Genomic DNA, 27134 nt, shown 5'->3' with positions numbered 1-27134 from the left:
TCCATCATTAGGTTTGTTAATGATACTGTGGTGGTAGACTGTATCAGCAACAATAATGAATGAGGAAAGAAGTTAAGTGGCTGCAGAGGTACAGCAATAACAACCTGACCATCAGTGTGTACAAGACAAAAGAGGTGGTTGTGGACTACAGGGAGAGGCAGACTGACCATACCCTGCAGTAAGCAGTCCCAGTCCCTGCCCTGCTGCTGGTCGCAATCATATGTCTCTAAGTTTTGTCCCTCATTTATTTAGCAGTGTTTATATTATTATCAAATACAGTATCTGTAATGTGCAGTCATGCTTATTGTTTTTCTAAATATATATTGGCTTCTCAAGCCCATGCTGGTTTGTCCATTGTTCTGTCTGTATTGCTGTGTCATCCATTTATTTTTGTACCTCCAGCCCACAGAAGAACAAAATTGAGTCCAACTCTATGCTTGTACAAGGGTAAATGACAATAAACCTGAACTTGATTTTGCATGTGTGACTGCCTGACCTGCTGTACTAGTCACAAAGGAGGTGAGGATACCTTGCACGACGGCTGTACAAATCTGATAAAATCTCTGAAGAACCGTGGTCTGAAATTCTTTGAAGTATATTTTGTCTCAAATTGCATCTGGTATAGAAAAAAAAGTGTTGAGAGGTTAGAGCCACCTAGCGTGAACTATTAAATACCACGCCCCTTTGTAAAGCACACCCCTGACACAATATAAAGTGTCCTTGCTGTGACACGGTTATGCGCACAATGGGGAGCTTTATCTTGATAACAGCTTTATTTCTCTACAGCTACAGTGAGTACTGGCATTCAATTATTCTCCGCACCAAATTAAATGCTTAAATACTTGAAGACTAATTAGTACTGAATTCATAAAAATGTGTCTGTTTGATCCAATGAGAAGGAATTCTTTGCTGATTCTGCCGTGTTTCAGACTGGATCTCTGTCTCAGTGTCTGAGACTCAGACTGTGGAGGTCCAGCTTGGTCAAGAAGTCACACTGCTGTGCCCCAACATTTCTAAACATCCAACTCAGACAGACTGGTTCAGACTGGTCAACAGAACTGAGGTCAGCTGTGTCTCCGCTATGTACAAGTCTGATGGTGAAGCTTCATTCTGTGATGGATTTCAAAACAGATTTGAAATGAGCTCCAACATCACCACTGTCTTTCTTAAAATCAAGCGAGTGGATTTCTCTGACTCTGGACTGTATTTCTGTGGATTTTACATCAACGCACACACAGTCATTTCCAATACAGTACATTTAAATGTTCAAGGTAAGATTGTATTTAAGCTAAACTCTTTCAGAGATGTCTTTATCTCATCATATTTACAGTAAACTCTCTCATATTTATTGTCACGGTTGTGTCAAAAACAGCACAAAGACAAACTAACGACTGACACCGTGTCAAATAATTTCATCCATGCATTTTTACAGATGGTGACTTTGACAATGAAGTGGATTTTAAGACTGAAAGTAAGGGTCTCCTGCTATCTCTTAAGATTTTTTCATTGTACATATTACAATAGGACGTGTTATTTCAATATGAACCATGTCTAAACCCACCAGTTAAAAACAGATCCTAATCTATCAGTTTTATCACAGAAACCCCTGATGGAATAACAAACCTGATGACTGTGGTCCTGGGTGCTCTGACTGTTTTCCTCACTATAGTCATCATTGTTCTGGCTGTTAAAATCAGGAAACTTCAGACAGGTACAGCTGATTTATAATCTGTAACTCATCCTCTTGTCAATGATGGACAAATCCAAATCAGAGTATATGCTCAGTAATAATGAACTGATCAGACTTTTGTCTTTTGTCACGTAGCTGTGAATGAAGAACCACAGACAGAAAGAAACAAGGTAAAGCCATTGTTTGACTCATATAAACTGAACCTTATGATCTAAAGGTTTCAACTGATGATTAGTCTGTTAATGATCTTTGTCCCATAGAGCTGCAAGTGGCATCAAACAGCACGTTCAGACAAGCAGGCAGTCATGATAGTCCTCTGTAAGATGAATACATATTAGTCCTGTTAATTCACATTAATAAACTCTAACTTCAACTGTGATCTTCAAACTTTAAACTGACAGCTGAGGCTCATTAACTTGAGGAAGTTTTACTCAGAATGGAAAATGCTACTTGTAATCACTCCTGTTCCCGTCTTCCCAAACATGAAAATGTCCATCAGCTCAACCAGAAGATTTTCTTGTCAATGAAGAGAAAATTCAGCTCTTCTGCCATGCTGTTCTAACCATACAAGCTAGCTGCGTATAGTTTCTGAAGTACAGTTACAACCATTTTAAAATTCACATTAACTGTTGTAGCAGTGTTGGTTCTGTTAATGGTCTTGTGTCACTCAATCTGTTCTATATCATAATGACGTTTCAACAATTCCATTAAAAGGTTTCATCATTTAAATTACATTTAACTAGACTATGATTAACCCTGTGATAGACTGGTGACCTGTTCAGGCTAAATCAGCTACAGTGTGTTTTACAGTGTGTGACTCTAAATACTCTGATTGACAGAACCTGGGCTCAGATGACCTGAACTACGCAGCTCTAAGTTTCCAGTCAAAAGCAAAGAGAAAGCGCAGGCCTCCATCAGAGAGAGAGCTGGAGCCAAATGTTGTGTATGCTGCCACCAGATAGACTCAGGAAACCACTGGAACAGCAGCTCAGAGTGGAACTGATGCTTTATCATATTCATCTGCTGGAGTGTTTGTGTGTGTGGGTGGTGTGTGGAAGGACTCAATGCTACTAAATAAAAGTTTGATCAATGTTTCTGTGTTCAGGTTGTGTTGTTCTTCATGTTTCTCTCTCTCTCAGTCAAAGTCTCTGTCGTTCCTATTTTCTCGGTCATTTGTCTGAGAGGAAAAAGAGAATGATTGATGTGTGATGGAGGAGGAGTCAGAGAGGACACTGATAACTGTCAAATTTACTTATAGGGAGAATGAAATGGTCTGTGGGGGGTGGAGCGAGTGAGATACACACCACATGTTTGACAGGAAGAGACAGCTCAGTGTGGTCTGAGCACAACTGAGGTGAAGATCATGAGGCCTTTAAAGTCAAAGCTCTGAAGGAAAGTATCAAAGGAAGCAGTGAAAACTAACCTGTTGTTCAAGACAAATTAAACTTGCTGCTGTATTTGACAATAAGATAAACCTGCACCCTGTGGTGACAAACATTTTATGAGTCCACTACAGGAAGACTTCAGCCATGACCACAAACATCAGAGGACTTGCTGTTCTCAGAGGAGGAATACTGCTGCTTTAAACCAGATTTATCAGTCTCTCCTGACATCGTTAACACTCCACTCCTCACCTCACACAAACTTATCTACTTTATCATCACACACTACATCAGTAAGTTGGAATAAGTTAACAAGTATTCTCACAATCAAGATCACACTCAAAAAGATCAAATAAAATGAGTCTACAGTCATGTCACTGACTCTGTGAGGCTGAACACAGTGATACTTTGAGCTCAGTGCTAACATCAACATGCTCATATCACACAACATCAACATTATGGGTCATACAGTCTCACAGAAATCCATCCAATACTTGCTGAGACATCGCACTCAAAACCATGAAAGTTAATCTCATGGTGGTGCTGGAGGAAAAGTCAGCACCACTGTGTCATTTGGATTCCTCCTCTGAGGACCATGAATGTCTGAACAAAATAAACTGTAATCCATTGTGGATGCAATCCATTGTTGTCGACATGTTTCGGTCTGATGTGTATGGACTCAAACTGGGTGCTCGCTGAGCGTAACCAACCACATCAAGGGAGATTGCTGCAGATTGTCATTAGGTTTGTGTCTTTGCCTCGGACAGATGATTTCTCATGGCCATCTTCATTTTGTTCTAAAGGCTGAACCCACACTCCACTGCCACACCGGAGACTGGAGTTACCAGCACCACATCAGTCAGAGGTTTGGAGTCAGGGAACATTTATTGACCGTGTTTTGTGTGAATTATTCAACGTAACAACTGATCACCCTGAATGTTCTAATCTGTCAAAATGATGGACAGCCTTCAGATTTTTCTGTCATTGTTTAAAAAAACATCAGTCACTGATGGAAAATACTTGGCTAATACAACCCATGACTGATTTAACCATTAATATAACAAAGAATCAATACTGTTGACATTCTTCATGCATCTGCAGTTCTTTGTGGCAAACTTTCCAATGAGCTCTTTTTTCAGTGTTAATGTTATTGCACATTTGCTAAAGCTGAACTAGAGTGCATTTGGAAAAGACACTGCTTTACACTGGCTGGTAAGTCTGAGCGGAAAGATAAAAAACAAAAGACACCCCGCCCCTCTAACCTCTTTATAAGAGCTCAGTTCAAACAATCCTCGCAGTGACACAACAAAATGCACAATGAGGAGCTTTACCTTGATAACAGCTTTGATTCTCTGCTGCATCAGTAAGTACTGTATTATTAACTGATTATTCTCAGCACCAAGTGATGTAACAAGTAACCCATCAAACTCTAAATGTGCTAATCAGAGCTGAAGTAATTGTTGTTGTTGCCTTATTACAGTAACTGTGACATTATAAACTCAGAGGAAAATCTCTTGTTGTCTCTGCTGTGTTTCAGACTGGATCTCTGTCTCAGTGTCTGAGACTCAGACTGTGGAGGTCCAGCTTGGTCAAGAAGTCACACTGCTGTGCCCCAACATTTCCAAACAAGAGAGTGTGATAGAGTGGTTCAGACTGATCAACAGAACTGAGGTCAGCTGTGTCTCCTCTATGCACTGGTCTAATGACAAAGCTTCATTCTGTGATGGATTTCAAAACAGATTTGAAATGAGCTCCAACATCACCACTGTCTTTCTTCAAATCAAGCAAGTGGATTTCTCTGACTCTGGACTGTATTTCTGTGGATTTTACATTTACAAACACACAGTCATTTCCAATACAACACATTTAAATGTTCAAGGTAAGATTGTATTTAAGCTAAACTCTTTCAGAGATGTCTTTATCTCATCATATTTACAGTAAACTATCTCATATTTATTGTCACGGTTGTATCAAAAACAGCACAAAGACAAACTAACGACTGACACTGTGTCAAATAATTTCATCCATGCATTTTTACAGATGGTGACTTTGACAATGAAGTGGATTTTAAGACTGAAAGTAAGGGTCTCCTGCTATCTCTTAAGATTTTTTCATTGTACATTTTACAATAGGACGTGTTATTTCAATATGAACCATGTCTAAACCCACCAGTTAAAAACAGATCCTAATCTATCAGTTTTATCACAGAAACCCCTGATGGAATAACAAACCTGATGACTGTGGTCCTGGGTGGTCTGACTGTTTTCCTCACTATAGTCATCATTGTTCTGGCTGTTAAAATCAGGAAACTTCAGACAGGTACAGCTGATTTATAATCTGTAACTCATCCTCTTGTCAATGATGGACAAATCCAAATTAGAGTATATGCTCAGTAATAATGAACTGATCAGACTTTTGTCTTTTGTCACGTAGCTGTGAATGAAGAACCACAGACAGAAAGAAACAAGGTAAAGCCATTGTTTGACTCATATAAACTGAACCTTATGATCTAAAAGTTTAAACTGATGATTAGTCTGTTAATGATCTTTGTCCCATAGAGCTGCAAGTGGCATCAAACAGCAGGTTCAGACAAGCAGGCAGTCATGATAGTCCTCTGTAAGATGAATACATATTAGTCCTGTTAATTCACATTAATAAACTCTAACTTCAACTGTGATCTTCAAACTTTAAACTGACAGCTGAGGCTCATTAACTTGAGGAAGTTTTACTCAGAATGGAAAATGCTACTTGTAATCACTCCTGTTCCCGTCTTCCCAAACATGAAAATGTCCATCAGCTCAACCAGAAGATTTTCTTGTCAATGAAGAGAAAATTCAGCTCTTCTGCCATGCTGTTCTAACCATACAAGCTAGCTGCGTATAGTTTCTGAAGTACAGTTACAACCATTTTAAAATTCACATTAACTGTTGTAGCAGTGTTGGTTCTGTTAATGGTCTTGTGTCACTCAATCTGTTCTATATCATAATGACGTTTCAACAATTCCATTAAAGGGTTTTATCATTTAAATTCCATTTAACTAGACTATGATTAACCCTGTGATAGACTGGTGACCTGTTCAGGGTAAATCAGCTACAGTGTGTTTTACAGTCTAAATACTCTGATTGACAGAACCTGGGCTCAGATGACCTGAACTACGCAGCTCTAAGTTTCCAGTCAAAAGCAAAGAGAAAGCGCAGGCCTCCATCAGAGAGAGAGCTGGAGCCAAATGTTGTGTACGCTGCCACCAGATAGACTCAGGAAACCACTGGAACAGCAGCTCAGAGTGGAACTGATGCTTTATCATATTCATCTGCTGGAGTGTTTGTGTGTGTGGGTGGTGTGTGGAAGGACTCAATGCTACTAAATAAAAGTTTGATCAATGTTTCTGTGTTCAGGCTGTGTTGTTCTTCATGTTTCTCTCTCTCTCTCAGTCAAAGTCTCTGTCGTTCTTATTTTCTCTGTCATTTGTTTGAGAAGAAAAAGAGAATGATTGATGTGTGATGGAGGAGGAGTGAGAAATGACACTGATAACTGTCAAATTTACTTATAGGGAGAATGAAATGGTCTGGGGGGGGTGGAGCGAGTGAGATACACACCACATGTTTGACAGGAAGAGACAGCTCAGTGTGGTCGGAGTTTATTTCTGCCATTGAACAGTCGTCCATTTAGAGAATATTCAGCCACAGTCTCAGGTTACACTCAACTATTCGGTCTGATGGTGAGAGTTGTTAACTGAAACAGTTTCACTGGAGCAAAGGAAAGAAAACTGAAACAAGCAACAAGTTTTATCATAATCAAGATCACAAACAGCAAGATCAAATAAAATGTTAAACAAGAAAGAGTCTACAGTCCTGTCACATCTCATAACAGGAATGCTGCAGACAGACTCAACAGTGCTGAGTCTCTGAGGACTCAAAGGTTATCAATAACAGTTCAAACACAACCTGGAAGGCACAAAGATACAACCAGTTAACATACAACAGGTTTCCAATCTTCTGTTGGTATGTGAGCGAAAATGCAGCACTGGGTTTCACGATGCCAAAAATGAATATTGCCATCTTCCTCTTTAGGATACTGACAATACTGATTTTAAGCCCTCGTGTATTATAAAGCATCGGTACAGTTGATGTGATTGGCAAATCCAGTGACTGGAGAATGAAAAACCATGTGCCTCCCTTTCTGTTAATATGTTGCAACATAAAACAGGTGCATGTAACTGCAAGTTTCCACAAGTGTTTTTCATGGAAATGGAAAACCAGCTAAAAGGACTGTACAAGTATAGACCATTCAAAGGAGAATGGTACAAAAATTCAAAAAGGGCACATTACTGGGTGTCACCAGGACAGATTTGAGCTTTGTCAAGAAAACTCCATAAAGTTTCTGGGATTTTTCTTCATTCCTGAGACTGTAGAGTGAATGAATCAACAAGTCCTACAAGCTAAATGACCATACAAGTAGTTGTTCCTACCCTCAGATACAGTGTTTGTTACTGAATGTTTCCTGGAGCTAAACTAGAGTGCGATTGGAGAGGACACTGCTTCACACTGGCTGGTAAGTCTGAGCGGAAAGATGAAAAACAAAAGACACCCCGCCCCACTAACCCCTTTATAAGAGCTCAGTGGTTCAAATGATTCTGGCAGTGACATGATTAAACGCACAATGAGGAGCTTTACCTTGATAACAGCTTTGATTCTCTGCTGCATCAGTAAGTACTGTATTATTAACTGATTATTCTCAGTACCAGGTTAGCACCACTAGAGTTTCCACTGGCAAATCAGAGCTGAGTTCATTGTTGCTGTTATAAACTCAGAGGAAAATCTCTTGTTGTCTCTGCTGTGTTTCAGACTGGATCTCTGTCTCAGTGTCTGAGACTCAAACTGTGGAGGTCCAGCTTGGTCAAGAAGTCACACTGCTGTGCCCCAACATTTCTAAACATCGAACTCAGACAGAGTGGTTCAGACTGGTCAAGAGAACTGAGGTCAGCTGTGTCTCCTCTATGCGCTGGTCTGATGGCAAAGTTTCATTCTGTGATGGATTTCAAAACAGATTTGAAATGAGCTCCAACATCACCACTGTCTTTCTTAAAATCAAGCGAGTGGATTTCTCTGACTCTGGACTGTATTTCTGTGGATTTTACATTTACGCACACACAGTCATTTCCAATACAATACATGTAAATGTTCAAGGTAAGATTGTATTTAAGTCTAAACTCTTTCAGACATGTCTTTATCTCATCATATTTACAGTAAACTGCATCTCAAATATAATATCACAGCAGTGAAAGCAGCACCAACTAAAATCCAATTTGTGTCAAATTATTTAACCCATGTATTTTAAAGGTGATCGTGAATCTGGCAATGAAGTGGATTTTAAGAATGAATGTAAGGTTCTCCTTCAATCTCTCAGGATTTTTTACTCTGTGATACCAAAGGGTGTATAATTTCAAACCAGCCATGTCTAGAGACACCAGATTGAAAACAGAGCCTAATCTAGGTTCCCCTTCAATCTCTTCCTATATTCTTCATTCTATGTGTTACAATATGGTGTGTAATTTCATAATTAACCATGTTTAAGAAAGCACCAACTAAAATCCAATGTGTGTCATAACTGAACCCATGTATTTTAAAGGTAATGGTGAATCTTGCAGTGAAGTGGATTTTAAAACTGAAGGTAAGGTTCTCCTTCAATCTCTCAGGGTTTTTTACTGTACGTGATACCATGGAGCGTGTTATTTCAATATGAACCATGTCTAAACCCACCAGTTAAAAACAGATCCTAATCTATCAGTTTTATCACAGAAACCCCTGATGGAATAACAAACCTGATGACTGTGGTCCTGGGTGGTCTGACTGTTTTCCTCACTATAGTCATCATTGTTCTGGCTGTTGAAATCAGGAAACTTCAGACAGGTACAGCTGATTTATAATCTGTAACTCATCCTCTTGTCAATGATGGACAAATCCAAATCAGAGTATATGCTCAGTAATAATGAACTGATCAGACTTTTGTCTTTTGTCACGTAGCTGTGAATGAAGAACCACAGACAGAAAGAAACAAGGTAAAGCCATTGTTTGACTCATATAAACTGAACCTTATGATCTAAAAGTTTAAACTGATGATTAGTCTGTTAATGATCTTTGTCCCATAGAGCTGCAAGTGGCATCAAACAGCACGTTCAGACAAGCAGGCAGTCATGATAGTCCTCTGTAAGATGAATACATATTAGTCCTGTTAATTCACATTAATAAACTCTAACTTCAACTGTGATCTTCAAACTTTAAACTGACAGCTGAGGCTCATTAACTTGAGGAAGTTTTACTCAGAATGGAAAATGCTACTTGTAATCACTCCTGTTCCCGTCTTCCCAAACATGAAAATGTCCATCAGCTCAACCAGAAGATTTTCTTGTCAATGAAGAGAAAATTCAGCTCTTCTGCCATGCTGTTCTAACCATATAAGCTAGTTGCATATAGTTTTACAGTGTGTGACTCTAAATACTCTGATTGACAGAACCTGGGCTCAGATGACCTGAACTATGCAGCTCTAAGTTTCCAGTCAAAAGCAAAGAGAAAGCGCAGGCCTCCATCAGAGAGAGAGCTGGAGCCAAATGTTGTGTACGCTGCCACCAGATAGACTCAGGAAACCACTGGAACAGCAGCTCAGAGTGGAACTGATGCTTTATCATATTCATCTGCTGGAGTGTTTGTGTGTGTGGGTGGTGTGTGGAAGGACTCAATGCTACTAAATAAAAGTTTGATCAATGTTTCTGTGTTCAGGTTGTGTTGTTCTTCATGTTTCTCTCTCTCTCTCTCTCTCTCAGTCAAAGCCTCTGTTTGTCTGAGAGGAAAAAGAGAATGATTGATGTGTGATGGAGGAGGAGTGAGAAATGACACTGATGACTGTCACTTATGGTTAAGTCTGAACACAACTGAGGTGAAAATCATGAGGCCTTTAAAGTCAAAGCTCTGAAGGAAAGTATCAAAGGAAGCAGTGAAAACTAACCTGTTGTTCAAGACAAATTTAACTTGCTGCTGTATTTAGACTTTTTGGAAAAATAGTGGAGGGAAAAAATTAACAGTAAGATAAACCAGCACAAACACTGTACGAGTCCACCACAGCAAGACCTCAGCCATGACCACAAGATCAGAGGTAAGTAACACATTCTCACAATCAAAATCACACACAGCAAGCTTAGAACTAACATCAACATACTCACACAATAACAACATTACGGGGATTTGACCTATTTGATTTATAGAGGCACCTTCATTCAGTTTTGAGGATCAAAACCAACCAAGAGCTGGCTCTCGTCCTATTGGACAGGTGAGCTAACATTACTGCAAAGCCTATGACATTGTGATACTGTGTTTTAGCTACATCCCTGCAGTGTAGCTAAGCTAACCGTTTCTTGTTTCCTCGGTAACATTATTGCCATGGTTGGACAGTGATTCAGACACTCCCAGCAAACATACAGTGAGGGTTGGTAAAGAGACTGACAGGGTCGGTAAGAACAGAGTGCGAATGCAGTATGAGCGCGAGCGCAAGCAACAGGACACAGGCTGCAGTTCACTCGGCCACAGGTGTCAGTAATAACAAGATTTTTCAGATTTCTCCATGCAGAACCTTTACGTCACTTGCTTCATGTGCATCATGTCTTTATCGCTACACCAACTTGTCCACCTCAGCCAAGTGATATTTAGAATTTTTTTTTACGACCACTTGTTGATTCCACTCTGATTTTTATGCACAAATTTATGTGCATAAAAACAGGTGGTTGTACACAAACTTTATAACATCTCATTACAGGAGCAGCACAGCCAGACTCAACAGTGTTGAGCCTATGTGGACTCAAATCACCCAAGGACAACTTGGATAGTACAAAGATACGACTAGTTTTAGAGAGTTGGAGAAGAATTCCTAATCTTCAGTGGGTATATGATGAATAATGCAGCACTGGGTTTGCTGATAAACAAAATGATGGACATTTCAGAGATGTAGAGTGCCAAAATTGAATATTGTCACCTTTTTATTTAGGAAACTGACACACCTAGGTGTAAAATCCTCTCAACTCCAACTACCATCACTTAACTTATTGTATGGCCTACGACCAATGATGTCACCACACCAACAAAACTCAGATGTCCTCCACTCTTCTCTGCCTCCCTGCTCAACAGAGAGCAGGAGTTGCTCTCCTTCTCGTCATCCTGCCTCAAGGGTAGGAACAAAGCTTCTCGGCCTGCTCTTCAACAGGAGCTGCTGCTCTCCGACTTCCATGAGGCCTGCCCGAAGTAAAGGCCTGCACTGAACCTTGGTAGCAACGCAAGAGACTACCAAAGGTTTTACACCCAATTTAACACCAGTTGAGTAACAACACCAGCAGGTGCAACACAAAGTCTGCCAGCTGATCTTACAGGCAATCAGAGCCACAAAGAAGAGTTAGTGTCAAGTGTCCAACTATGCAAGGAGAACAAAGCAGCAACCACTGATTCCCTCAGCAACACTGAAGCCACACAGCCAGGACAACTGCAGCTTAATGGGCTTTAAACACTACAGCACATCAGAAAGCATCTTCTTTTTCCCCTTCAGTGGGAAAGTAACCAAGCTTTACCCTGCCTGGTGTAGCACGGCCAAGCACAGGGCTGGTTAACTTTTGTCACTGTATTGTATCGATTTGGTTCAATGTATTCAATGGTTCAATGTAATGACATTATCAATATAAGGTGTTCTTCATGCATCTGCAGTTCTTTGTAGCAAACTTTCCAATTAAGTAATGTTATTGCACATTTGCTGAAGCTGAACTAGAGTGCATTTGGAAAAGACACTGCTTCACACTGGCTGGTAAGTCTGAGCTGCAAGATAAAAAACAAAAGACACCCCGCCCCTCTAACCTCTTTATAAGAGCTCAGTTCAAACAATCCTCGCAGTGACACGACGAAACGCACAATGAGGAGCTTTACCTTGATAACAGCTTTGATTCTCTGCTGCATCAGTAAGTACTGTATTATTAACTGATTATTCTCAGCACCAAGTGATGTAACAAGTAACCCATCAAACTCTAAATGTGCTAATCAGAGCTGAAGTAATTGTTGTTGTTGCCCTATTACAGTAACATGTTACATGTCTTTATATTCTGTCTCTCTGGGCGTTTGGAAGCACTAGTGTCCCACTCTATTAAATAAGCAGTTAGAAATAAGCATTTACGTGGTTAAAGGAACAAAAATAACTTTATATTGAAAGCACTCTCTACCTGGTCACACTTCAGTTACAGACATTGCAGAGCTGCAGTCATTTTTTTTTTTTTTTTTTTTTTTTTTTTTTTGGGATAATAGCTCTGCAGCCTCATTAAGTACTGGAACTAAATTACTCTCAACTTCATTACTGATTTTACTTTTATCATTGACCTTCATGTTGCTAAATTCACAATTTATTTTTCCAATTATTAACGGGTGTTGTTTGCCTTCCCATATCAACAAAATCTCTTTTTGTCACTGTTTGTTTCAGACTGGATCTCTGTCTCAGAGACTCACATTGTAGAGGTCCAGCCTGGTGAAGAAATCACACTGCTGTGCCCCAACATTTCTAAACAAGAGAGTGTGACAGAGTGGTTCAGACTGATCAGCAAAACCAAGATCAGCTGTGTCTCCTCTATGTACAAGTCTAATGACAAAGCTTCATACTGTGATGGATTTCAAAACAGATTTGAAATGAGCTCCAACATCACCGCTGTCTTTCTTAAAATCAAGCGAGTGGATTTCTCTGACTCTGGACTGTATTTCTGTGGATTTTACATCAACGCACACACAGTCATTGCCAATACAATACATTTAAACGTTCAAGGTAAGATTGTATTTAAGCTAAACTCTTTCAGACATGTCTTTATCTCATCATATTTACAGTAAACTGCATCTCAAATGTAATGTCACAGCAGTGAAAGCAGCACCAACTAAAATCCAGTTTGTGTCAAATTATTTAACCCATGTATTTTAAAGGTGATCGTGAATCTGGCAATGAAGTGGATTTTAAGAATGAAAGTAAGGTTCTCCTTCAATCTCTCAGGATTTTTTACTCTGTGATACCAAAGGGTGTATAATTTCAAACCAGCCATGTCTAGAGACACCAGATTGAAAACAGAGCCTAATCTAGGTTCCCCTTCAATCTCTTCCTATATTCTTCATTCTATGTGTTACAATATGGTGTGTAATTTCATAATTAACCATGTTTAAGAAAGCACCAACTAAAATCCAATGTGTGTCATAACTGAACCCATGTATTTTAAAGGTAATGGTGAATCTTGCAGTGAAGTGGATTTTAAAACTGAAGGTAAGGTTTTCCTTCAATCTCTCAGGGTTTTTTTACTGTACGTGATACCATGGAGCGTGTAGTTTCAATATGAACCATATCTAAACCCACCAGTTAAAAACAGATCCTAATCTATCAGTTTTATCACAGAAACCCCTGATGGAATAACAAACCTGATGACTGTGGTCCTGGGTGGTCTGACTGTTTTCCTCACTATAGTCATCATTGTTCTGGCTGTTGAAATCAGGAAACTTCAGACAGGTACAGCTGATTTATAATCTGTAACTCATCCTCTTGTCAATGATGGACAAATCCAAATCAGAGTATATGCTCAGTAATAATGAACTGATCAGACTTTTGTCTTTTGTCACGTAGCTGTGAATGAAGAACCACAGACAGAAAGAAACAAGGTAAAGCCATTGTTTGACTCATATAAACTGAACCTTATGATCTAAAAGTTTAAACTGATGATTAGTCTGTTAATGATCTTTGTCCCATAGAGCTGCAAGTGGCATCAAACAGCACGTTCAGACAAGCAGGCAGTCATGATAGTCCTCTGTAAGATGAATACATATTAGTCCTGTTAATTCACATTAATAAACTCTAACTTCAACTGTGATCTTCAAACTTTAACGTAGCGACTCTGAGAGGTTTTAGTTTTACTCAGAATGTGACAAAATGATGCTTGTAGCTGCTCTTGTTGTCTTCTTCACAAACATGAAAATGTCCATCAAACTAGAATTTATTCTTGTTACAAAGAGAAAATTGAGTTCTTCTGCCATGCTGTTATAACCATTCTAGCTGGTTGCATATAGTTTCTGACCTACAGTTACAAACAATAAACATTTGCAAAAGAACAAGTTTAAAGAACACACGTCTTTGCTCAAATTATCCTGTTCTGGTTTTTGGGGTTAGGTTTTGGCTAAATCAGCTACAGTGTGTGTTTTACAGTGTGTGACTCTAAATACTCTGATTGACAGAACCTGGGCTCAGATGACCTGAACTACGCAGCTCTAAGTTTCCAGTCAAAAGCAAAGAGAAAGCGCAGGCCTCCATCAGAGAGAGAGCTGGAGACAAATGTTGTGTATGCTGCCACCAGATAGACTCAGGAAACCACTGGAACAGCAGCTCAGAGTGGAACTGATGCTTTATCATATTCATCTGCTGGAGTGTTTGTGTGTGTGGGTGGTGTGTGGAAGGACTCAATGCTACTAAATAAAAGTTTGATCAATGTTTCTGTGTTCAGGTTGTGTTGTTCTTCATGTTTCTCTCTCTCTCGATTGATGTGTGATGGAGGAGGAGTCAGAGAGGACACTGATAACTGTCAAATTTACTTATAGGGAGAATGAAATGGTCTGTGGGGGGTGGAGCGAGTGAGATACACACCACATGTTTGACAGGAAGAGACAGCTCAGTGTGGTCTGAGCACAACTGAGGTGAAGATCATGAGGCCTTTAAAGTCAAAGCTCTGAAGGAAAGTATCAAAGGAAGCAGTAAAAACTAACCTGTTGTTCAAGACAAATTAAACTTGCTGCTGTATTTGACAATAAGATAAACCAGCACCCTGTGGTGACAGACATTTTATGAGTCCACCACAGGAAGACTTCAGCCATGACCACAAACATCAGAGGACTTGCTGTTCTCACAGAGGAGGAATAATGCTGCTTTAAACCAGATTTATCAGTCTCTCCTGACATTGTTAACACTCCACTCCTCACCTCACACAAACTTATCTACTTTATCATCACACACTACATCAGTAAGTTGGAATAAGTTAACAAGTATTCTCACAATCAAGATCACACTCAAAAAGATCAAATAAAATGAGTCTACAGTCATGTCACTGACTCTGTGAGGCTGAACACAGTGATACTTTGAGCTCAGTGCTAACATCAACATGCTCATATCACACAACATCAACATTATGGTCATACAGTCTCACAGAAATCCATCCAATACTTGCTGAGACATCGCACTCAAAACCATGAAAGTTAATCTCATGGTGGTGCTGGAGGAAAAGTCAGCACCACTGTGTCATTTGGATTCCTCCTCTGAGGACCATGAATGTCTGAACAAAATAAACTGTAATCCATTGTGGATGCAATCCATTATTGTCGACATGTTTCACTCTGATGTGTATGGACTCAAACTGGGTGCTCGCTGAGTGTAACCAACCACATCAAGGGAGATTGCTGCAGATTGTCATTAGGTTTGTGTCTTTGCCTCGGACAGATGATTTCTCATGGCCATCTTCATTTTGTTCTAAAGGCTGAACCCACACTCCACTGCCACACCGGAGACTGGAGTTACCAGCACCACATCAGTCAGAGGTTTGGAGTCAGGGAACATTTATTGACCGTGTTTTGTGTGAATTATTCAACGTAACGACAGATCACCCTGAATGTTCTAATCTGTCAAAATGATGGACAGCCTTCAGATTTTTCTGTCATTGTTAAAAAAACATCAGTCACTGATGGAAAATACTTGGTTAATACAACCCATGACTGATTTAACCATTAATATAACAAAGAATCAATACTGTTGACATTCTTCATGCATCTGCAGTTCTTTGTGGCAAACTTTCCAATGAGCTCTTTTTTCAGTGTTAATGTTATTGCACATTTCCTGAAGCTGAACTAGAGTGCATTTGGAAAAGACACTGCTTTACACTGGCTGGTAAGTCTGAGCGGAAAGATAAAAAACAAAAGACACCCCGCCCCTCTAACCTCTTTATAAGAGCTCAGTTCAAACAATCCTCGCAGTGACACGACGAAACGCACAATGAGGAGCTTTACCTTGATAACAGCTTTGATTCTCTGCTGCATCAGTAAGTACTGTATTATTAACTGATTATTCTCAGCACCAAGTGATGTAACAAGTAACCCATCAAACTCTAAATGTGCTAATCAGAGCTGAAGTAATTGTTGTTGTTGCCTTATTACAGTAACTGTGACATTATAAACTCAGAAGAAAATCTCTTGTTGTCTCTGCTGTGTTTCAGACTGGATCTCTGTCTCAGTGTCTGAGACTCAGACTGTGGAGGTCCAGCTTGGTCAAGAAGTCACACTGCTGTGCCCCAACATTTCTAAATTTTCAACTACAACAGAGTGGTTCAGACTGGTCAACAGAACTGAGGTCAGCTGTGTTTCCTCTATGCGCTGGTCTGGTGGAGTTTCATTCTGTGATGGATTTCAAAACAGATTTGAAATGAGCTCCAACATCACCACTGTCTTTCTTAAAATCAAGCGAGTGGATTTCTCTGACTCTGGACTGTATTTCTGTGGATTTTACATTTACGCACACACAGTCATTTCCAATACAATACATTTAAATGTTCAAGGTAAGATTGTATTTAAGTCTAAACTCTTTCAGACATGTCTTTATCTCATCATATTTACAGTAAACTGCATCTCTAATATAATATCACAGCAGTGAAAGCAGCACAAACAAAAATCCAGTTTGTGTCAAATTATTTAACCCATGTATTTTAAAGGTGATCGTGAATCTGGCAATGAAGTGGATTTTAAGAATGAAAGTAAGGTTCTCCTTCAATCTCTCAGGATTTTTTACTCTGTGATACCAAAGGGTGTATAATTTCAAACCAGCCATGTCTAGAGATACCAGATTGAAAACAGAGCCTAATCTAGGTTCCCCTTCAATCTCTTCCTATATTCTTCATTCTATGTGTTACAATATGGTGTGTAATTTCATAATTAACCATGTTTAAGAAAGCACCAACTAAAATCCAATGTGTGTCATAACTGAACCCATGTATTTTAAAGGTAATGGTGAATCTTGCAGTGAAGTGGATTTTAAAACTGAAGGTAAGGTTCTCCTTCAATCTCTCAGGGTTTTTTTTACTGTACGTGATACCATGGAGCGTGTTATTTCAATATGAACCATGTCTAAACCCACCAGTTAAAAACAGATCCTAATCTATCAGTTTTATCACAGAAACCCCTGATGGAATAACAAACCTGATGACTGTGGTCCTGGGTGGTCTGACTGTTTTCCTCACTATAGTCATCATTGTTCTGGCTGTTAAAATCAGGAAACTTCAGACAGGTACAGCTGATTTATAATCTGTAACTCATCCTCTTGTCAATGATGGACAAATCCAAATCAGAGTATATGCTCAGTAATAATGAACTGATCAGACTTTTGTCTTTTGTCACGTAGCTGTGAATGAAGAACCACAGACAGAAAGAAACAAGGTAAAGCCATTGTTTGACTCATATAAACTGAACCTTATGATCTAAAAGTTTCAACTGATGATTAGTCTGTTAATGATCTTTGTCCCATAGAGCTGCAAGTGGCATCAAACAGCACGTTCAGACAAGCAGGCAGTCATGATAGTCCTCTGTAAGATGAATACATATTAGTCCTGTTAATTCACATTAATAAACTCTAACTTCAACTGTGATCTTCAAACTTTAAACTGACAGCTGAGGCTCATTAACTTGAGGAAGTTTTACTCAGAATGGAAAATGCTACTTGTAATCACTCGTGTTCCCTTCTTCCCAAACATGAAAATGTCCATCAGCTCAACCAGAAGATTTTCTTGCCAACGAAGAGAAAATTCAGCTCTTCTGCCATGCTGTTCTAACCATATAAGCTAGCTGCGTATATTTTTACAGTGTGTGACTCTAAATACTCTGATTGACAGAACCTGGGCTCAGATGACCTGAACTACGCAGCTCTAAGTTTCCAGTCAAAAGCAAAGAGAAAGCGCAGGCCTCCATCAGAGAGAGAGCTGGAGCCAAATGTTGTGTACGCTGCCACCAGATAGACTCAGGAAACCACTGGAACAGCAGCTCAGAGTGGAACTGATGCTTTATCATATTCATCTGCTGGAGTGTCTGTGTGTGTGTGGGTGGTGTGTGGCAGGACTCAATGCTACTAAATAAAAGTTTGATCAATGTGTCTGTATTCAGGTTGTGTTGTTCTTCATGTTTCTCTCTCTCTCTCAGTCAAAGCCTCTGTTTGTCTGAGAGGAAAAAGAGAATGATTGATGTGTGATGGAGGAGGAGTGAGAAATGACACTGATGACTGTCACTTATAGTTAAGTCTGAGCACAACTGAGGTGAAGATCATGAGGCCTTTAAAGTCAAAGCTCTGAAGGAAAGTATCAAAGGAAGCAGTGAAAACTAACCTGTTGTTCAAGACAAATTTAACTTGCTGCTGTATTTAGACTTTTTGGAAAAATAGTGGAGGGAAAAAATTAACAGTAAGATAAACCAGCACAAACACTGTACGAGTCCACCACAGCAAGACCTCAGCCATGACCACAAGATCAGAGGTAAGTAACACATTCTCACAATCAAAATCACACACAGCAAGCTTAGAACTAACATCAACATACTCACACAATAACAACATTACGGGGATTTGACCTATTTGATTTATAGAGGCACCTTCATTCAGTTTTGAGGATCAAAACCAACCAAGAGCTGGCTCTCGTCCTATTGGACAGGTGAGCTAACATTACTGCAAAGCCTATGACATTGTGATACTGTGTTTTAGCTACATCCCTGCAGTGTAGCTAAGCTAACCCTTGCTTGTTTCCTCGGTAACATTATTGCCATGGTTGGACAGTGATTCAGACACTCCCAGCAAACATACAGTGAGGGCTGGTAAAGAGACTAACAGGGTCGGTAAGAACTTTATGGATCCTAGCGCCCGCCTACTTACACAGTGCGAGAGCAGTATGAGCGTGAGCGCAAGCAACAGGACACAGGCTGCAGTTCACTCGGCCACAGGTGTCAGTAATAACAAGATTTTTCAGATTTCTCCATGCAGAACCTTTACGTCACTTGCTTCATGTGCATCATGTCTTTATCGCTACACCAACTTGTCCACCTCAGCCAAGTGATATTTTGAATTTTTTTTTACGACCACTTGCTGATTCCACTCTGATTTTTATGCACAAATTTATGTGCATAAAAACAGGTGGTTGTACACAAACTTTATAACATCTCATTACAGGAGCAGCACAGCCAGACTCAACAGTGTTGAGCCTATGTGGACTCAAATCACCCAAGGACAACTTGGATAGTACAAAGATACGACTAGTTTTAGAGAGTTGGAGAAGAATTCCTAATCTTCAGTGGGTATATGATGAATAATGCAGCACTGGGTTTGCTGATAAACAAAATGATGGACATTTCAGAGATGTAGAGTGCCAAAATTGAATATTGTCACCTTTTTATTTAGGAAACTGACACACCTAGGTGTAAAATCCTCTCAACTCCAACTACCATCACTTAACTTATTGTATGGCCTACGACCAATGATGTCACCACACCAACAAAACTCAGATGTCCTCCACTCTTCTCTGCCTCCCTGCTCAACAGAGAGCAGGAGTTGCTCTCCTTCTCGTCATCCTGCCTCAAGGGTAGGAACAAAGCTTCTCGGCCTGCTCTTCAACAGGAGCTGCTGCTCTCCGACTTCCATGAGCCCGAAGTAAAGGCCTGCACTGAACCTTGGTAGCAACACAAGAGACTACCAAAGGTTTTACACCCAATTTAACACCAGTTGAGTAACAACACCAGCAGGTGCAACACAAAGTCTGCCAGCTGATCTTACAGGCAATCAGAGCCACAAAGAAGAGTTAGTGTCAAGTGTCCAACTATGCAAGGAGAACAAAGCAGCAACCACTGATTCCCTCAGCAACACTGAAGCCACACAGCCAGGACAACTGCAGCTTAATGGGCTTTAAACACTACAGCACATCAGAAAGCATCTTCTTTTTCCCCTTCAGTGGGAAAGTAACCAAGCTTTACCCTGCCTGGTGTAGCACGGCCAAGCACAGGGCTGGTTAACTTTTGTCACTGTATTGTATCGATTTGGTTCAATGTATTCAATGGTTCAATGTAATGACATTATCAATATGAGGTGTTCTTCATGCATCTGCAGTTCTTTGTGGCAAACTTTCCAATTAAGTAATGTTATTGCACATTTGCTGAAGCTGAACTAGAGTGCATTTGGAAAAGACACTGCTTCACACTGGCTGGTAAGTCTGAGCTGCAAGATAAAAAAACAAAAGACACCCCGCCCCTCTAACCTCTTTATAAGAGCTCAGTTCAAACAATCCTCGCAGTGACACGACGAAACGCACAATGAGGAGCTTTACCTGGATAACAGCTTTGATTCTCTGCTGCATCAGTAAGTACTGTATTATTAACTGATTATTCTCAGCACCAAGTGATGTAACAAGTAACCCATCAAACTCTAAATGTGCTAATCAGAGCTGAAGTAATTGTTGTTGTTGCCCTATTACAGTAACATGTTACATGTCTTTATATTCTGTCTCTCTGGGCGTTTGGAAGCACTAGTGTCCCACTCTATTAAATAAGCAGTTAGAAATAAGCATTTACGTGGTTAAAGGAACAAAAATAACTTTATATTGAAAGCGCTCTCTACCTGGTCACACTTCAGTTACAGACATTGCAGAGCTGCAGTCATTTTTTTTTTTTTTTTTTTTTTTTTTTTTTGGGGATAATAGCTCTGCAGCCTCATTAAGTACTGGAACTAAATTACTCTCAACTTTATTACTGATTTTACTTTTGTCATTGACCTGCACGTTGCTAAATTCACAATTTATTTTTCCAATTATTAACGGGTGTTGTTTGCCTTCCCATATCAACAAAATCTCTTTTTGTCACTGTTTGTTTCAGACTGGATCTCTGTCTCAGAGACTCACATTGTAGAGGTCCAGCCTGGTGAAGAAATCACACTGCTGTGCCCCAACATTTCTAAACAAGAGAGTGTGACAGAGTGGTTCAGACTGATCAGCAAAACCAAGATCAGCTGTGTCTCCTCTATGTACAAGTCTAATGAAAAAGCTTCATACTGTGATGGATTTCAAAACAGATTTGAAATGAGCTCCAACATCACCACTGTCTTTCTTCAAATCAAGCGAGTGGATTTCTCTGACTCTGGACTGTATTTCTGTGGATTTTACATCAACGCACACACAGTCTTTGCCAATACAATACATTTAAATGTTCAAGGTAAGATTGTATTTAAGTCTAAACTCTTTCAGAGATGTCTTTATCTCATCATATTTACAGTAAACCGCATCTCAAATGGAATATCACAGCAGTGAAAGCAGCACCAACTAAAATCCAGTTTGTGTCAAATTATTTAACCCATGTGTTTTAAAGGTGATCGTGAATCTGGCAATGAAGTGGATTTTAAAACTGAAAGTCTAAACTCTTTCAGAGATGTTTTCATTTAATAATATTTACAGTAAAAACAATCTAAGGCTAAAACTTTATGTGTGTCAAATAATTTCATCCATGTTTTTTTTAAAGGTAAAACTGAATCTGATGTGATGGATTTTAAGACTAAAAGTAAGATTCTCCTTTAATCTCTATCTCTTTTTTTGATTTCTTCATTGTGCATGTTACCATAGGGTGAGTAATTTCAGCATCAACCTGTCACCTAATGCCAGCAGATAAAACAACAGAGCCTAATCTACCTTTGTATTTTAGTAATCCCTGATGGAATAACAAACCTGATGAGTGTGGTCCTGGGTGCTCTGACTGTTTTCCTCACTATACTTGTCATTGTTCTGGCTGTTGAAATCAAGAAACTTCAGACAGGTACAGCTGATTTATAACCTGTAACTCATCCTCTTGTCAATGATGGACAAATCCAAATCAGAGTATATGCTCAGTAATAATGAACTGATCAGACTTTTGTCTTTTGTCACATAGCTGTGAATGAAGAACCACAGACAGAAAGAAACAAGGTAAAGCCATTGTTTGACTCATATAAACTGAACGTTATGATCTAAAGGTTTAAACTGATGATTAGTCTGTTAATGATCTTTGTCCCATAGAGCTGCAAGTGGCATCAAACAGCAGGTTCAGACAAGCAGGCAGTCATGATAGTCCTCTGTAAGATGAATACATATTAGTCCTGTTAATTCACATTAATAAACTCTAACTTCAACTGTGATCTTCAAACTTTAAACTGACAGCTGAGGCTCATTAACTTGAGGAAGTTTTACTCAGAATGGAAAATGCTACTTGTAATCACTCGTGTTCCCGTCTTCCCAAACATGAAAATGTCCATCAGCTCAACCAGAAGATTTTCTTGTCAATGAAGAGAAAATTCAGCTCTTCTGCCATGCTGTTCTAACCATATAAGCTAGCTGCATATAGTTTCTGAAGTACAGTTACAACCATTTTAAAATTCACATTAACTGTTGTAGCAGTGTTGGTTCTGTTAATGGTCTTGTGTCACTCAATCTGTTCTATATCATAATGACGTTTCAACAATTCCATTAAAAGGTTTTATCATTTAAATTAAATGCAACTAGACTATGATTAACCCTGTGATAGACTGGTGACCTGTTCAGGCTAAATCAGCTACAGTGTGTGTTTTACAGTGTGTGACTCTAAATACTCTGATTGACAGAACCTGGGCTCAGATGACCTGAACTACGCAGCTCTAAGTCTCCAGTCAAAAGCAAAGAGAAAGCACAGGCCTTCATCAGAGAGAGAGCTGGAGACAAATGTTGTGTACGCTGCCACCAGATAGACTCAGGAAACCACTGGAACAGCAGCTCAGAGTGGAACTGATGCTTTATCATATTCATCTGCTGGAGTGTTTGTGTGTGTGGGTGGTGTGTGGAAGGACTCAATGCTACTAAATAAAAGTTTGATCAATGTTTCTGTGTTCTGGTTGTGTTGTTCTTCATGTTTCTCTCTCTCTCTCTCAGTCAAAGTCTCTGTTTGTCTGAGAGGAAAAAGAGAATGATTGATGTGTGATGGAGGAGGAGTCAGAGAGGACACTGATAACTGTCAAATTTACTTATAGGGAGAATGAAATGGTCTGTGGGGGGTGGAGCGAGTGAGATACACACCACATGTTTGACAGGAAGAGACAGCTCAGTGTGGTCGGAGTTTATTTCTGCCATTGAACAGTCGTCCATTTAGAGAATATTCAGCCACAGTCTCAGGTTACACTCAACTATTCGGTCTGATGGTGAGAGGTGTTAACTGAAACAGTTTCACTGGAGCAAAGGAAAGAAAACTGAAACAAGCAACGAGTTTTATCATAATCAAGATCACAAACAGCAAGATCAAATAAAATGTTAAACAAGACAAAGAGTCTACAGTCATGTCACGGACTCTGTGAGGCTGAACTTAGACACACTGATCCTTTGAGCTCAGTGCTAACATCAACATTAAGGCTCATAGTTTCACAGTGATCCATCCTATAGTTGCTGATCCCACCAACCGACCTTCATTGTTGTCATTCTAATAAAAAACTCTCTATAGTCAAGTGACCGTGCAAATGAAGCTCAAATTTCAAACAAAGTTCCAGAAAATCTGAAAAAATTGCTGTTTAATGTACATTTCCATTCACTCCTGTGATGTGAATATTAGGAGTTGGGGGCATCAAGATAACGCACTCCATCATCCTACATCTCATAACAGGAACACTGCAGACAGACTCAACAGTGCTGAGTCTCTGAGGACTCAAAGGTTATCAATAACAGTTCAAACACAACCTGGAAGGCACAAAAATACAACCAGTTAACATACAACAGGTTTCCAATCTTCTGTTGGTATGTGAGCGATAATGCAGCACTGGGTTTCATGATGCCAAAAATGAATATTGCCATCTTCCTCTTTAGGATATTGACAATACTGATTTTAACCCTTTGAATATTATAAAGCATCGGTACAGTTGATGTGATTGGCAAATCCAGTGACTGGAGAATGAAAAACCATGTGCCTCCCTTTCTGTTAATATGTTGCAACATAAAACAGGTGCATGTAACTGCAAGTTTCCACAAGTGTTTTTCATGGAAATGGAAAACCAGCTAAAAGGACTGTACAAGTATAGACCATTCAAAGGAGAATGGTACAAAAATTCAAAAAGGGCACATTACTGGGTGTCACCAGGACAGATTTGAGCTTTGTCAAGAAAACTCCATAAAGTTCCTGGGATTTTTCTTCATTCCTGAGACTGTAGAGTGAATGAATCAACAAGTCCTACAAGCTAAATGACCATACAAGTAGTTGTTCCTACCCTCAGATACAGTGTTTGTTGCTGAATGTTTCCTGGAGCTAAACCAGAGTGCGTTTGGAGAGGACACTGCTTCACACTGGCTGGTAAGTCTGAGCGGAAAGATGAAAAACAAAAGACACCCCGCCCCACTAACCCCTTTATAAGAGCTCAGTGGTTCAAATGATTCTGGCAGTGACATGATTAAACGCACAATGAGGAGCTTTACCTTGATAACAGCTTTGATTCTCTGCTGCATCAGTAAGTACTGTATTATTAACTGATTATTCTCAGCACCAGGTTAGCACCACTAGAGTTTCCACTGGCAAATCAGAGCTGAGTTCATTGTTGCTGTTATAAACTCAGAGGAAAATCTCTTGTTGTCTCTGCTGTGTTTCAGACTGGATCTCTGTCTCAGTGTCTGAGACTCAGACTGTGGAGGTCCAGCTTGGTCAAGAAGTCACACTGCTGTGCCCCAACATTTCTAAACGTCGAACTCTGACAGAGTGGTTCAGACTGGTCAACAGAACTGAGGTCAGCTGTGTCTCCGCTATGCATGGATCTGATGGTGAAGCTTCATTCTGTGATGGATTTCAAAACAGATTTGAAATGAGCTCCAACATCTCCACTGTCTTTCTCCAAATCAAGCGAGTGGATTTCTCTGACTCTGGACTGTATTTCTGTGGATTTTACATTTACACACACACAGTCTTTGCCAAAACAATACATTTAAATGTTCAAGCTAAGATTGTATTTAAGTCTAAACTCTTTCAGAGATGTCTTTATCTCATCATATTTACAGTAAACTCTCTCATATTTATTGTCACGGTTGTGTCAAAAACAGCACAAAGACAAACTAACGACTGACACTGTGTCAAATAATTTCATCCATGCATTTTTACAGATGGTGACTTTGACAATGAAGTGGATTTTAAGACTGAAAGTAAGGGTCTCCTGCTATCTCTTAAGATTCTTTCATTGTACATATTACAATAGGACGTGTTATTTCAATGTGAACCATGTCTAAACCCACCAGTTAAAAACAGATCCTAATCTATCAGTTTTATCACAGAAACCCCTGATGGAATAACAAACCTGATGACTGTGGTCCTGGGTGGTCTGACTGTTTTCCTCACTATAGTCATCATTGTTCTGGCTGTTAAAATCAGGAAACTTCAGACAGGTACAGCTGATTTATAATCTGTAACTCATCCTCTTGTCAATGATGGACAAATCCAAATCAGAGTATATGCTCAGTAATAATGAACTGATCAGACTTTTGTCTTTTGTCACGTAGCTGTGAATGAAGAACCACAGACAGAAAGAAACAAGGTAAAGCCATTGTTTGACTCATATAAACTGAACCTTATGATCTAAAAGTTTCAACTGATGATTAGTCTGTTAATGATCTTTGTCCCATAGAGCTGCAAGTGGCATCAAACAGCACGTTCAGACAAGCAGGCAGTCATGATAGTCCTCTGTAAGATGAATACATATTAGTCCTGTTAATTCACATTAATAAACTCTAACTTCAACTGTGATCTTCAAACTTTAAACTGACAGCTGAGGCTCATTAACTTGAGGAAGTTTTACTCAGAATGGAAAATGCTACTTGTAATCACTCGTGTTCCCGTCTTCCCAAACATGAAAATGTCCATCAGCTCAACCAGAAGATTTTCTTGTCAATGAAGAGAAAATTTAGCTCTTCTGCCATGCTGTTCTAACCATATAAGCTAGCTGCGTATAGTTTCTGAAGTACAGTTACAACCATTTTAAAATTCACATTAACTGTTGTAGCAGTGTTGGTTCTGTTAATGGTCTTGTGTCACTCAATCTGTTCTATATCATAATGACGTTTCAACAATTCCATTAAAAGGTTTTATCATTTAAATTACATTTAACTAGACTATGATTAACCCTGTGATAGACTGGTGACCTGTTCAGGGTAAATCAGCTACAGTGTGTTTTACAGTGTGTGACTCTAAATACTCTGATTGACAGAACCTGGGCTCAGATGACCTGAACTACGCAGCTCTAAGTTTCCAGTCAAAAGCAAAGAGAAAGCGCAGGCCTCCATCAGAGAGAGAGCTGGAGCCAAATGTTGTGTACGCTGCCACCAGATAGACTCAGGAAACCACTGGAACAGCAGCTCAGAGTGGAACTGATGCTTTATCATATTCATCTGCTGGAGTGTTTGTGTGTGTGGGTGGTGTGTGGAAGGACTCAATGCTACTAAATAAAAGTTTGATCAATGTTTCTGTGTTCTGGTTGTGTTGTTGTTCATGTTTCTCTCTCTCTCTCAGTCAAAGTCTCTGTTTGTCTGAGAGGAAAAAGAGAATGATTGATGTGTGATGGAGGAGGAGTCAGAGAGGACACTGATAACTGTCAAATTTACTTATAGGGAGAATGAAATGGTCTGGGGGGGGTGGAGCGAGTGAGATACACACCACATGTTTGACAGGATGAGACGGCTCAGTGTGGTCGGAGTTCATTTCTGCCATTGAACAGTCGTCCATTTAGAGAATATTCAGCCACAGTCTCAGGTTACACTCAACTATTCGGTCTGATGGTGAGAGGTGTTAACTGAAACAGTTTCACTGGAGCAAAGGAAAGAAAACTGAAACAAGCAACGAGTTTTATCATAATCAAGATCACAAACAGCAAGATCAAATAAAATGTTAAACAAGAAAGAGTCTACAGTCCTGTCACATCTCATAACAGGAACGCTGCAGACAGAC

General features: G+C 39.6%; 2 protein-coding genes across 18 annotated transcripts; both read left to right on the top strand.

Annotated features, from left to right (window-relative positions):
- The first annotated feature begins 742 nt into the window (after nt 1-742).
- LOC108881999 (uncharacterized) lies at nt 743-26650 on the top strand. 17 transcript variants are annotated; one of them, XM_051075616.1, is made up of 7 exons: nt 743-791; nt 930-1271; nt 13062-13103; nt 13351-13392; nt 13522-13632; nt 13747-13781; nt 14352-14604. In XM_051075616.1, exons 1-7 carry the CDS (start codon nt 746-748, stop codon nt 14472-14474), a joined length of 741 nt encoding a protein of 246 aa, XP_050931573.1. In that variant the 5' UTR covers nt 743-745; the 3' UTR covers nt 14475-14604. The 17 variants fall into 17 exon arrangements, with proteins under 17 accessions (XP_050931573.1, XP_050931584.1, XP_050931585.1 ...); XM_051075627.1 differs by lacking the exons at nt 13062-13103; nt 13351-13392; nt 13522-13632; nt 13747-13781; nt 14352-14604 and adding exons at nt 1433-1471; nt 8871-8981; nt 22092-22126; nt 26398-26650; XM_051075628.1 differs by lacking the exons at nt 13062-13103; nt 13351-13392; nt 13522-13632; nt 14352-14604 and adding exons at nt 1433-1471; nt 8871-8981; nt 26398-26650.
- LOC108881998 (uncharacterized) lies at nt 4384-6454 on the top strand. Its single transcript, XM_051075633.1, has 6 exons — nt 4384-4435; nt 4610-4951; nt 5113-5151; nt 5281-5391; nt 5506-5540; nt 6202-6454. The coding sequence occupies exons 1-6, from the start codon at nt 4390-4392 to the stop codon at nt 6322-6324; spliced, it is 696 nt and encodes a 231-aa protein (XP_050931590.1). The 5' UTR covers nt 4384-4389; the 3' UTR covers nt 6325-6454.
- Nucleotides 26651-27134: the final 484 nt, after the last annotated feature.

This window comes from Lates calcarifer, linkage group LG14 (genome assembly GCF_001640805.2).
Source record: "Lates calcarifer isolate ASB-BC8 linkage group LG14, TLL_Latcal_v3, whole genome shotgun sequence".
Taxonomy (NCBI): Eukaryota; Metazoa; Chordata; class Actinopteri; family Centropomidae; genus Lates; species Lates calcarifer.
This window is presented reverse-complemented; position numbering and strand designations above follow the sequence as displayed.

What these genes read in the sequence shown, in the direction of transcription:
- LOC108881998 (XM_051075633.1), top strand. Translation starts at nt 4,390, where the DNA reads ATGAGGAGCTTTACCTTGATAACAGCTTTGATTCTCTGCTGCATCA. An exon ending in TTTGATTCTCTGCTGCATCA is followed by an intron (nt 4,436 to 4,609) that starts GTAAGTACTGTA and finishes GCTGTGTTTCAG; the next exon opens with ACTGGATCTCTGTCTCAGTG. An exon ending in AACACATTTAAATGTTCAAG is followed by an intron (nt 4,952 to 5,112) that starts GTAAGATTGTAT and finishes GCATTTTTACAG; the next exon opens with ATGGTGACTTTGACAATGAA.
- LOC108881999 (XM_051075616.1), top strand. Translation starts at nt 746, where the DNA reads ATGGGGAGCTTTATCTTGATAACAGCTTTATTTCTCTACAGCTACA. An exon ending in TTTATTTCTCTACAGCTACA is followed by an intron (nt 792 to 929) that starts GTGAGTACTGGC and finishes GCCGTGTTTCAG; the next exon opens with ACTGGATCTCTGTCTCAGTG. An exon ending in AGTACATTTAAATGTTCAAG is followed by an intron (nt 1,272 to 13,061) that starts GTAAGATTGTAT and finishes TGTATTTTAAAG; the next exon opens with GTGATCGTGAATCTGGCAAT.